Below are 13,012 nucleotides of genomic sequence, written 5' to 3'. Positions count from 1 at the left end.
AAGTAAGATGTACGCATTCTTTCTTCTTCTGCAGCTGTTTCCTTGAAATATTCCCCCCAAAATGCAGATTATATTCCCTAAAATCCATCTATCCAACAGATTCAAACATTTAAGAGTCAAAACTTGTGAAAACAAAACAAAAATAACAAATCGAGTGAACACAAAAGCATTTTTGACATTCTGAATAGGATTTGCTGTTCACAATTCTCACCCTGTGCCTTCCATGCAATAATGAGCACATTATGATCCAAACTGGTCGGGAGTGAGAGGCTACTTTGTGAGTAATTCCATTGAGTGGGAGGGTCACACAGGCCAGTGTTGTATATATCGCAGTAAAAATCATGTTTCCTTCATCCAAGTCAACAGCACGGATGTTTTTGCTCCACTGCGCTGTTTTCAAATCACAGCCCGTCACTCCCCGTGGGACTGCAGACAAGGTAAAAAAAAAAACTTGTGCATTTACTGAATCAAAATGTGCTTTCATGTCTGAATTTTATTGTAGGACAATAACATTTATCTCTAACGATGCATCTGATGTGCATAGTGCAGCTATAAATGCACAATGCAGCCATAAACAACACATTAACGAACATTAACTGAGCGTCACTGTGATCAGGATTAAAACACTTATCATAAAGGTGCACATCACGTGCATAGTAGCTGTTATTTAGATAAGCTTTACCCCATTGTACTTCTGGAAATGATATCTCAGCCAGGAAGATCTGCAGATAGGAAGCCTGAGCTTCAAGTTTGGTCAAAGGTACTCTGACTGTCCACACAGGCTGCGTTTCCCACTCGCCTCCTGCCTGCTGAAGTAGATGCCAGGAGGGATTAGGTGAGCTGAAATCCCCTGATGGGAGATGAGAAGGCGAAAGCTACCTCTCAAAGAGTAAGTGTGCAGCCTGCTGCATGCATAAGCCATGAAAGCTGCTTTGTCCTCCACTGTTTCATTAACTCACAGGGCCATTAGTGTGGCACGTTCCCACCTTCAGGTAGAGATGGGGACAGGGCTTCTTGCGGGCAAGCGGGCAAACTCCAACAAAGCTGCACTGATGAGTTCATAGTCTTGTTTACAGCACGTAAATTTAACACACAGTATAGTTTTGTATTACTATTTTTATATTTTCTAATGACAAAGAATTCTACACAGTTACTTTATAACAAATAACCTGGGCCCTGGAAATACAGTAGCATATGTTTAAAAAATGTTTAGTTTCTATGACTGCCACATTCAGACATTTTTTTTTACTGGTTCCATGTAACCCAGGGCACCATGACCCAAAGTCATAGAAGAATGTGTAACTTAAAGACTCGGATTAACTTGGAGGCATAATCATGCAAAGATTATCAAACCAGCAGTAGCTTTCACTTACATTAAAATCATGAGTTACTCACATGAGTTCACCCTTTTTGTAACAGTTTTATCCCAGCACAGTGTGTGATCAGAGGTAAAGCCCTATACTTTTATTTCTCTGTGTGTTTTTAATTTGACTTTTTCCTCCGGTTTTAGTTGATTGATCCCAAGTAGCTCCAAGAGGTGGGATGCTACCGCTCTGGTGAGGTGAGAGCACATACAATACATTTATTTTTTCAATACAGAAATAATTACAGCTAGTCCTAAACAACAAATCTCCAGAAGTCATCTGATATGTTCACGGAAGTAATTGTGTAAGTTACTGAAGGTTGAGTAAAGTGCAGTCTCTGGGCGTTGTGTTGTGCGTAGTGGGCGGTAATGAAAAATCCCGGCATCAGCACTATCCTATCAGGGGGTGATAAAGAAGGGCATGTATAAAAGAATAATGTGATTTAAGGGAATGACACATCCTATTAATTGTCTCTTCTAAGGACACCTGTGGAGCAGGGAGCACAGATAAAGTGAGTGAATGCCTTATTCAAATGTATTATTATTATTATGTATTATGTAATATTAGTGAAGCAGGACATTTTATAATATTAAAATAATAATATTATCATATAACTCATGCTAAGCTTTTACTAAAACTTTATCCAAAACTCTGTGGTTTAAGGATCTTTTTTGATTCTTTCCAAATAAAAAGCTCAGTTTGAATTTTGTCTGGATGTAACATAAATACAGTAATAGATGCATATTTGAGTTTGACTTCTTTTTGAATATCATGTTTTTTGAAGAGGAAATGTTCAACCATGGGGCTGACCTGACAATTATTCACTGACATGTTCACTGATCCGCCCGTCCTGCTCCGCTCCTCTCAACCCCCCTCACTCTTCCTTCCATTTACTCCCTCTTTCTCAACAACAACATCGTACTGCACTCCACCTGTCTCTTCCTACATACTTCTCTCATCTTTCCCTTCTGATCTAAATCCTCTAGAATCATGGGCTGGGGTTCATTTAAGTCCTTTCTGGGGGTTCTGGCTCGGAGGAAGCCCCTGGAGCCCGAGGGGGAGCAGTCCACGTTTAACCGATGCTTGACCACTCTGGACTTGGTGGCCCTCGGCGTGGGCAGTACCCTGGGGGCCGGGGTCTACGTCCTGTCTGGAGAGGTGGCCAGAGAAACTGCAGGACCCAGCATCATCATCTCTTTCTTCATCGCTGCCTTGGCCTCTATATTTGCCGGACTGTGCTACGCAGAGTTTGGCTCCCGGGTTCCCAAAACAGGCTCAGCATACCTTTACAGCTATGTGACTGTTGGGGAGCTGCTGGCTTTTATCACTGGCTGGAATCTGTTACTCTCCTACGTCATAGGCAAGTCCAATTAACAAGAGTTCTTTGTCAATAATAATATTAATAGATACTAAAGTCTACTATTCAATGTCAAAGTTTATGACTACTAGTCTTGTCCAAATAACAATTGTGTTGAATCAAATGTAATTTTACTTTTGCCTTTATGTGCCAAATATGAACAGGAGAATATAATTTTACATTAGGCTACTTTTCGTCTTAATCTTAATATTGAACTAAAATCTGTGATATCCATCCTCTAAAAAATATATACTGTATATATATTTTCCACTTATGTAACATGTTTGGTTCACTGGGAACAATGAAACCCATAAATGATCAACCATCAACATGAGACTGTTACACACTGTGACCTTTCACCAGCTGTTGAGGCAGATTCGTAATGACTATTTTAACAGTAAAAGCTCAAGTTCGCAAATTCACTTGGTGCTTTGGTTCACTCAAAATCCAATTCTCCATTTTACACAACTCATTTAAATCGTTGCTTGTATGATAATAACCTCATAAACTCATTTTAAATAACTGAGTCATAAAGTGTGAAAGGCACATAGCAGCTCCAGTATTTTCTGTTTATTACAGTGAAGTGGTGACTCAGACTGATTGGTTTATTGCAGCTTACTCTAATCATTTCCTCAGGCACATCCAGTGTGGCGATAGCATGGAGTGGCACATTTGATGAACTCATAGGGGGCGTCATCTCTAAATTCTTTAATGAAAATGCAGCCATTGGCGTATCTGGTCTGGCACCTTACCCAGATATCTTTGCTGCAGGTCTCATCTTGCTTCTGTCAGGTAATTGAGGACACATGGCATCATCATGTTGGCAACAGTAACACATACAAAATGTATTCACTTTTATTCATTCTTCCCCATGTGAAGGTCTGCTGTCCTTTGGAGTGAAGGAATCCACGACAATCAACAAGATCTTCACAGCAATCAACATCCTGGTGCTGCTGTTTGTGACCATCTCCGGGTTCATCAAAGGAGACATCTCTAACTGGAGCATCAGTGAAGAGACTTTGCTAAATGCCACAGCAGATTCCATGTAATGCCAGAAAGCAATATAACACTGTTTGTGTTTGGGAGCGTGCAGGATCCTTGACCTCCAGGTTATCTCACTGTAAATAATCACAAGGTAACACTGTTTCCCTCTGTGCAGGAACCTGACCTCTACCGCCAATATAACCAGTCAGTTTGGACAGGGTGGATTCTTCCCTTATGGCTTCACTGGAACCCTGGCTGGAGCTGCAACATGCTTCTACGCTTTTGTTGGATTCGACTGCATCGCTACAACAGGTGAGAGTAAAACTTGTCTTTTTATTATTGTCAAGGTGCTTCTGTATAGTTAGTAGAGTTTAACAAAAATATTGCGTTGGTTCTTTAATTAAATCTAAATATTTGCAGTGTAGCTACATATCAGTTTTTGACTGAACTATAAGTATTTAAAATACTTATAATATAATAAATATATATATATCAACAGGTAATTGTAGAAAATATTACAATGAAACACTTAAGGAATATTCTATAATGTAGAAATCTATATTGACTTCAAAATAAACAATTGTCAGCAAATGTCCACTTAGTGGAAGATTTCACCCACATGTCGTGGCTTTCATTATCAAAGACAGAGTTGTGGAGTTGTCATGTCATGGTGAGGATCATTTATTATCACATGACCTTAGAATGGATAACAGGTGATGGTAAATGGCGTAGAGATATCATATCATATACAACCACATCTGCATGATGAAGCCCATGCGATGTGGTTGAAAGCTCCAGAGATTCAGTACCATGTGCTAAGGCTTTCTTTTGCCTGTTCCCAAATGATAAATGATAATGATTTTGTATTATGACTCTGTCACCAGTTAGTGATATTATTCTCCTTGTATGGTGTCATCAATAATGATAATAATGATCAATTCATATGAGCTTCAGAACAACTTCAGACACATTTGTGCAGCAAAACATCTGCAACATCAAACACTTCATTGTGCCTGTACCTGTCTCCACAGGTGAGGAGGTGAAAAACCCTCAGAAGTCTGTACCTGTGGGCATCGTGGCGTCGCTGCTCATCTGTTTCCTGGCCTACTTTGCTGTGTCTGCTGCTCTCACCCTCATGATGCCCTACTACTTGCTCAGTGAGAAAAGCCCTCTGCCAGTGGCCTTTCAATACGTCGGCTGGGGTCCTGCCAGATATGCTGTGGCTGTGGGATCACTCTGTGCCCTGTCCACCAGGTATGACATTGATACATCGCCAAACAGGGACTCACAGTCCCAAATACATTGCACGTTGTATCAGAAACATTAAATAAGCAGAATCAGGAAAGGTGGGGGAGTCTAAACGAATTTGCAACTGGAAAAAAAAAAGTTACCAGAGTAAAAAGAGCTGTCACACAGCTTCAGTGGCTCCATCTGGCTCCATTTTTTTTTTTTTTAGATCTGCTGTAAGTGTGCTCAGCAAACAATGGAAACTCAGAAAATCCATTTCACACAAACTTGGAAAGGATTCAAAGCTCCTACAGGGTTGCAAAGTCACCTGTTGACTTGACTGCTAACTCAGCACAGTTTAAGGAGATGAAGATTAGCTTTGTTTCCTGCAAATAGCTGAGTCTGATGGAATAAAAGAACATTTTAGTGAGTTCAGTGAAATATAATTGCTGTTCATCATTAAGTTGAGAGACATATAAAGATGTGTCCCTGCAAAACTAAATCTGATGTGGTACAGCTTTCTCAGACTGATAATGACTATCAGTGTAACTGCTGGAAGTTTTAGATAGATAGATAGATAGATAGATAGATAGATAGATAGATAGATAGATAGATAGATAGATAGATAGATAGATAGATAGATAGATAGATAGATAGATAGATAGATAGATAGATAGATCATTTATTGTCTGCCCCAAGGGTTTTGCTTGTTTGCCAAACAAGATGAAACAAGATGATACACTGTATGAGACATTCATTAGTTGTTTTGTTTTTGTCTCTCTAGTCTGCTGGGTTCCATGTTCCCAATGCCCAGGGTGTTGTTCGCCATGGCAAGAGACGGCTTGCTTTTCAGACCCCTGGCCAAAGTCACCACCAAAGGCAGCCCTGCAATAGCTACAATTTCATCTGGAATCGTGGCAGGTACAGATGTTCCAGCTGCTCATGAGGCCCTGGGTGGATGTGCTGGGGTTTATTAATGTGATTTTACTCTGTTTTCTTTATTTCTTCTCCTTTAGCCATCATGGCTCTGTTGTTTGACCTGGAGGCCTTGGTGGAAATGATGTCCATCGGCACTCTGTTTGCTTACACACTTGTGGCCATATGCATTCTAATACTGAGGTAGATTTATTTCCTTATTCTCTTTATTCTTCAGCAGTCTAAATGTTGAGCAAAACATATGTTACATATTCTTTGTCCTTTCAATCAAGGTACCAGCCAGATCAGTCACAAGAAACAGATCTGAAGATCATAGAATCAACCTCCAAATTTAGCTTCCTGAGGCCTCCGTCATCACCCACCTCATCCACTTCTCGAACAGTCACAACCATGACTGTACTCTCTGGTACGTCAGACATTATGGTTGCACTTCTAGCACCTGTCTTTTAAGCACCCTAAAACATATTCTTGAAATGTCCATGATGAAAGCTTTTACTTTTCTCGGCCACACATCTCTCATTCATCTTTTTTTTTTTTTTTTTGCAGTTGCATGTGTGGCTGGACTGTGCATCACCTTGACTCAAGCCATAGATGCTCTGTCCCGTATGGAGGCATGGAGTCTGGTGCTTGTCATCATCTTAGCCTGCATCCTGTTGATCCTCCTATTCCTCATCTGGAGGCATCCACAAAACCCCACCAAGGCCTCTTTTATGGTGAGGATTTCAAACGGGTCAATATTTGGCTTAATTTCCAATGACCATGAATCAGAAAAATGTTTCATGTCTCCTTTTATTTCTTATTTCATAGGTGCCTTTCCTCCCTGCTCTTCCTTTATTGAGCACACTCATCAATGTCTACCTGATGGTGCAGTTAGGCGCAGACACTTGGTTGAGATATGGTATCTGGATGTTAATAGGTAAGAATATAATTCTTCTTGAAAGGTTTAGGGAGATTTTATTGAGTTAGTTACTGAACTGTAATGATCCCCCGCTTCTGTCTGCAGGCTTACTCATCTACTTTGCCTATGGGATCTGGTTCAGTAATCAGAGGAACCATGGCAGGGCCAACCAGATGAGTGTTGAAACCATCAGCAGCAAAGTAGATGAATCAAAAACCGACGTCATGAATGAAGAGAAGTTCTGAGCTCGTTTTGAGCTTGAGAGAGACACTGATTCAGATGTTACACTGAGTAACTGCTCCAAGTGCGTAACTACTGTTTTACATGCACCGGGCCGTGTTGATCTGTTTCTGAGGTGTTCAGTCTCAGTGTGAGTGTCAGAGTGACGGGTGCACAGTGAAGACAAATGGACAAATGGGCAAATGGGCCAGTCTGTTTCACGCCGACATTTATGTTATGCTGATGGAGTTTGTAATTTATAAAAAATATTTTCTTTGCCATCATTGAATTACTACCGGATATATTTTGTTCCAGATGTTCAAGACATTAAAAAAAAAACAGGGAGGGGCTGTGTTTTGTAAAGACGTGTGTAGGAAACATTACAAACCTGTGAGCATGCTTCCAAAATATTTTAACTTCACTTTCTGTACATTTCCATATTATCATTGATGATCACGATGTCATGTCAGAGCCATGTCTTGGGACCTCTAGAGGTCCAAGAGGTCCCTACATCTGTGTTTTAAAAGAAAAAAAAAGGAGGGGGTACAAACTATTTACTGTATATAATAACAATTTTATGACATCTAATAAACAATTTTACACTTTTTATATTAATTGTGAAATATGAAAATGTATTTCAATTTTATACAATTTTAATGATGATATATTGAAAATTGTCTTTATTTTTTGTTAGCCTGAAGAACATGTACAATGTAGATATAGAAAACTTTTTGTGAAATCTCATATTTGTGTACTCATTTTTTTTTTTTTAAAGATTTGCATAATAATTGTGAAACTGTTATATGTTTTCTAATGATATGTTGTAAATGTATTCTTCAATTAAAAAGAAATAATCCTGTATTCAAGACAGCTACAACCGAGAATCCATTTTCTATGGAAAAAAAAGTCCACTTCCGCTCGTAATCTTGGATAAAAAGCCAGAGAAGGCTCACTGCCCAGAGTTCACTGGGAACAAAAGGGCCTTTCACAGCAGCTTACCTGTGTCATGTTCAAAACTGTGGCATAGCCAGTCACTCTAAAGGAAAGATGACGTTGTTCTCATTGGCTACACACATGTAAAACTTTTATTTCTTTTCATATTTAGAAAAATCACGTATGAGCGCTTTACAGTTTACACAGAAGACACCTGTGTAGCATTTGATGCATGAAACAAACATCTCGGTGTCCCAACACAATATGTGTTGTATAGTTTTTTGTGTTGGTAATCGATGTACACCACAGCTGAAGAAACCTGTGTTTGGTTTTACCTGCATGCAGAAAGACAATTAGTGTGCATGGTTCACTTGATTTATTGGCCACCAAATGCTTTTAATAACCCTCGTGCTGCCCCCGCCTGGGCTGTGTGGTGTGTTTTGGTGGAGGAGACTCATGCTGCTAGCACACTTCCAGTCTAGCAGCTCAGCAGCTAAGCAAACAGGCTGCGTGATTCCACATGGAGGGGCCTCTGCCTCTGGACCCTCATTGGTCCGGACAGGCTTGAAAGCCTCCATTGAGCCAGTCAGGAGGAATTTGAGGTACTAATGCCACTCTCAGGAGGAGGAATTTTGTGTGATTCTGGTAAACAGCTGACCGCTCACTTTGCGAGCTCGACCCTCCTCCTCCTCTTCTTCTTTCTCTCTCTTCTCTTTCCTTCCCTCCTTCTGGTTTCTCCAGTGCATTCTCTCTCTCTCCTTGTTGAACTGCGCGAACTAACAGTCCACACATCACTCTGATAATTCACAGATCAATCATGCCTTTGGTGAGGTTGTTTGGGTGGAAGGGGAAACTGGTGCTGAGCACTCTCCTTATTTCTGCCTTAATCTTCGAGTCAGGTAAGTGACTTTATTTCAGTAGCTGAGCAGCTCTGTGAACATGTGAAGTACCAGTGAGGGAGGTTTCTGTTGACTTAATGCATGATAATTCACTCCACACATTAGCATCTGATAAAGAAAGAAAGAAGATGCTAAACACAGCAATCTTACCCTCTTCTTTTTTTTTACTTCTTATGTTTGAAGTTCTGTGAACATCTGATGCAACATGTGCTTGTACATTGTGTAGCTTATTGTCAAAAAGATGCACAAGAACAGAGGCCTGCTCCAGAGAGGAAGCCCAAACCGAGCAAACCTAAACCTGGAAAATCAACAACTAAAGGGCCCAGAGCTGCAACGACCAAGGTCAAAGCTACACCTGCAGCTCAGACGCAGACCTTACTCACACAGGTACAACAAAACCATTGACATGATAAAGGAAGATTTGTCTAACACAGAAAAAGAAGTGTGGCTTTAACGTATGACTGCATGGTTTTATATTTGAAGGTGCTGAACAAAGGGAAATTTAAGAAGGTGGGAGAATCTATCAGCGTGCGGGCAGGAGATACTCTGGAGCTGAGGTGCAGGGGCAAACCTGTGCAGTGGAGTGTCCCCCCATACCTGGAGGAGGAGGATGATGGGAGGCTCAGGTAAGATCCCTGGTGGATAACATTTATTTTTGCATGATGTACATATTATAAATCAAGTGAAAGAATGGTAAAAATCTGTTGGAGAAGTGTATGTCTTCCTGCTCTGGCTCTGCAGCACTGTCCAAAATGAGCGATATGGTGCTCTGATATTAGTCAACACGACTGGCGCAGACACAGGGGAGTACACCTGTTACCCAATGTACTGCGAAGACACAGACTGCAGAAAGGAATATGACAAAGCTGTCAAGGTCTTCGTCTTCTTTCCCGGTACAATGAATACACTTTATTGATGCTTACACGTGCACTTTTACGAACTGGAGGCCTCTGTTTTATTTCCCCACAAGCTTGATAGGAAGCCTAATAATATCCACATGATATCTTATCATCAATCTGCCATATCTTCTCGCTGTACCAAACAGACCCACAAGAACTATTTGTTCCATCATCTGACTACTACGAGGTGATACAGTTGAGAACCAACTGGCCGACACTCCTCCCCTGCCAGGTGACTTCGCCCAATGCCAAAATAACTCTGCACCGTGAGTATCCACCGGTGGAGGTGGCCGTGGATGGGACGGAGATCTCCTTTAATGTCATGAAGGGCTTCACCATCCACCGACCCCGACCTTATCACGCTGGAGCGCTGTACTGTGTGGCCAGTCTGGGCAACCTGAGGCAGAGCTCCACCAAGTACATGCTCATCTATGTCAACTGTGAGTCATCTCTTTCCACTGTTCCACCGCTTTTATTTGTCGCCTTTATCTGCTTCGGAGGGTGTGTAGCGCCACACACACACACACACACACACACACACACACACACACACACACACACACACACACACACACACACTCCTGCATTGACCGGCACTTCAAACCCTTCCTGGTAGCAGATTCACCCTTAGAACAACCAGACATCCGATAGCTATGCTGCTTATGGTCACAGAAGCTGCCGATCCAGCTGACATTGGTACACAATGGATAGATCATCAGTTCATCACAGGGCTGACATGGATAACAACTTTTTTTTTTACTCCAAAAACTTTTAGGTTACACATTACAAAAAACTGGCACTGTCAGGGCATTATATCACCTCATCTTTGACCCTTTAATGTCAGTCTTAGTTCCACCTCATTCAGTGCTTACACTGAAACTTCATTGTGAATGCTAATTTAGCTTATTTATGAGTTGTTGGTTTTTTTAATGGCCACATGTGTCAGCATTTCAATTTGTTTTAATTGCAAAATTTCAGCAGAAAAAGGACCAACAGAATAATCAAGCCCAAAACTCCTTGTTAAGTATAGCATTGGAAGTAAATTGTATTATGTCGCTGTCATCAAGTATCATTTCTCACATTTGCCGTGCCCATCAATTATTATTAATGTCGAGCATTGTAGAACAACAATAACCTGTTGTTTGATGTGACTTAACTCACTGATACTCCACATTTGCTGTCAGACCCCATGGCTCCTCCTACCCCGGTGGTCCAGGCCTCATCTTCCTCTGTGGCTGTCGGAGAGAACCTGCGCGTCAGCTGCACCGTGGCGGGAGAACAGGATGTAGTTGTGGAATTCGCCTGGGAATATCCAGGACAACAGGTCAGACCCTAATGCACAATGATTAACAGTGTACTTTACTATTATTATTAGTTTATTTAGGGGACATTGTGCAATGACATTAATCATTTACAGAAAATGAAGAGATGGTTGCGCCAGATTTAGCTCACAGCTCATTTCCATCTGCAGTCCCAACATGTAACATATAACAAACACACAGGAAACGCAGACCACAAACAATATACTATATACACTATACAAGAGTGATACACAAATAGACAGTAGACAGCACATATAGACAATACAAAAACAACAGTTTCCACATCTAAAAAGACCAGGTCAAGTGCAACACATATCCTATATAATCAATGGAAAGAAAAGCTAAGTCTTAAGTCTTAGATACAACATAAAACATTTTAAATTTCAACAATTCATATTCCATAAGATTTTAAGATAATTCCATGGATTGAGTGCATTAAGAAGTACTAAGATACATTTTTTAAGAGACTAACTGAGTAACAAGTGCCCTGCTTTTAAACGTTCTGGCAACTTTGGTTCTCCAGTAGCCATTGCTTTAAATAATGAGAGAAATTTAAATAGTTTCTTCTGCTTTTCAGGGTTTCAGCCAGCTAGTTCCATTCTTTGATGGCTGTCCATGAAAAGGCAGATTGTGCAAAGGAGGAGTGGCGCATGGGTTTAATTAATCATTTTGATAATGTTGATATAAATGGATCAATCATTAATGCTTCAGAGCAGTAATAAGACATATATTAATATATTTCAGGTTGGTTGTGAGACGGTAAAGTGCAGGTTGAATACATGCACTGTACATCCTGTCATTACAGCTTATGTTGTGCTTTTAGCTAGTTCATTATTAGTTAAGAGACATTGGACTGTAGATCTTGTGTGCCTATATCATGACTAACTGATGTGCACAGGTAACCTTTCTACTCACGCTGTAGTAAGTGAGTGTTTCTGAATGGAGAACCTGCTGTATCCTGCTTGCAGATTGGAAGGCCTCTGTACACACAGGAGAGCGTGAGTCCAGTGGCTGGAGGAGCAGCCAGACAGCAGTCTCAGTCTGTCCTCCTGGTGGATGAGGTGAGGGATGTGGACCAGGGCACATACACCTGCACTGCCCAGAATCTGCAAGGAGCCAAATCAGTGTCCACCACGGTAAAAGTGGTTCCCAAAGCAAAACCTAGGAAACCATGAGCCACCACAGATTCAACATGGGAATAGAGGGTGAAGGGGAGTGTGCTGAAGGTGCAGGATTTTCCTTGGCCACATTTTAAAATACATTATATCACCTTTGAAAACCTGCAGTCAACGCAACAAAATGTTTTCCTCTGAAATTATATATATAAAAAACACTGTGCCATTACAATCATAACAGAGATTTTGTTGTTTAGATTAATGTATGTTGTGCATCAATCTTGTATTAAATATTATATATATACATTGTGTCCTGTCTTCACATAGTTATTTCTTATTGGGCAAAAATGACAGCTAAAGAATAAAAATAAAGTAAAAACAAACTGTCATAATGATGACGATTATAAAGTAAATGGTTGATGGTTTACAGCACTTTTTTCTTTTCTTTTTTCTTCTTTTTTTACAGTAATTTATTGTGAGTTCTATTTATTGGAGACCAAATTGTAATCACTATAATTTAGTTTCAAATAATGTATCATTTCATTTTTTTATTTGACTACAATTATGTAACATTTTGCTGTGCCAGAAAGAAAGAAAGAAAGAAAGAAAGAACAACTGTTGACAGGACATCTTAAATGTGTTTTTTTTACCACGGGATCAAGAAATTTTTCACTCTGTCCTGTGAAAGGGTGTCTCATGCCGACAACAACACCCCCAAAGACAGAGTAAAAATATTCTTGACCCTGTGGTCAAAAAAAATCACATTTAATGATTAATATCATCAAGTTATCATAACATGTCATATGTTTACATGGAGACAATTAGTCAGCCAACTCAGAAGAAGCTGAATATCATTGGA

General features: G+C 40.3%; 2 protein-coding genes across 2 annotated transcripts; both read left to right on the top strand.

Moving 5' to 3' along the window:
• The first annotated feature begins 2,254 nt into the window (after positions 1–2,254).
• On the top strand, positions 2,255–7,880 carry LOC146980070 (cationic amino acid transporter 2). Its single transcript, XM_085790174.1, has 11 exons — positions 2,255–2,724; positions 3,358–3,513; positions 3,601–3,766; positions 3,881–4,017; positions 4,737–4,959; positions 5,717–5,853; positions 5,949–6,051; positions 6,141–6,274; positions 6,415–6,581; positions 6,676–6,784; positions 6,872–7,880. Exons 1-11 carry the CDS (start codon positions 2,355–2,357, stop codon positions 7,009–7,011), a joined length of 1,842 nt encoding a protein of 613 aa, XP_085646300.1. The 5' UTR covers positions 2,255–2,354; the 3' UTR covers positions 7,012–7,880.
• Positions 7,881–8,545: 665 nt separating this feature from the next.
• LOC146980069 (platelet-derived growth factor receptor-like protein) lies at positions 8,546–12,459 on the top strand. Its single transcript, XM_085790173.1, has 7 exons — positions 8,546–8,817; positions 9,044–9,204; positions 9,301–9,443; positions 9,559–9,710; positions 9,863–10,156; positions 10,901–11,040; positions 12,007–12,459. The coding sequence occupies exons 1-7, from the start codon at positions 8,736–8,738 to the stop codon at positions 12,211–12,213; spliced, it is 1,179 nt and encodes a 392-aa protein (XP_085646299.1). The 5' UTR covers positions 8,546–8,735; the 3' UTR covers positions 12,214–12,459.
• The last annotated feature ends 553 nt before the right edge of the window (positions 12,460–13,012 follow it).

Source organism: Trachurus japonicus, chromosome 10 (assembly GCF_045865225.1).
Source record: "Trachurus japonicus isolate A0001 chromosome 10, Traja_1.0".
Taxonomy (NCBI): Eukaryota; Metazoa; Chordata; class Actinopteri; order Carangiformes; family Carangidae; genus Trachurus; species Trachurus japonicus.
Note: the sequence above shows the minus strand (reverse complement) of the source record. Positions and strands in the feature narration are given on the sequence as shown.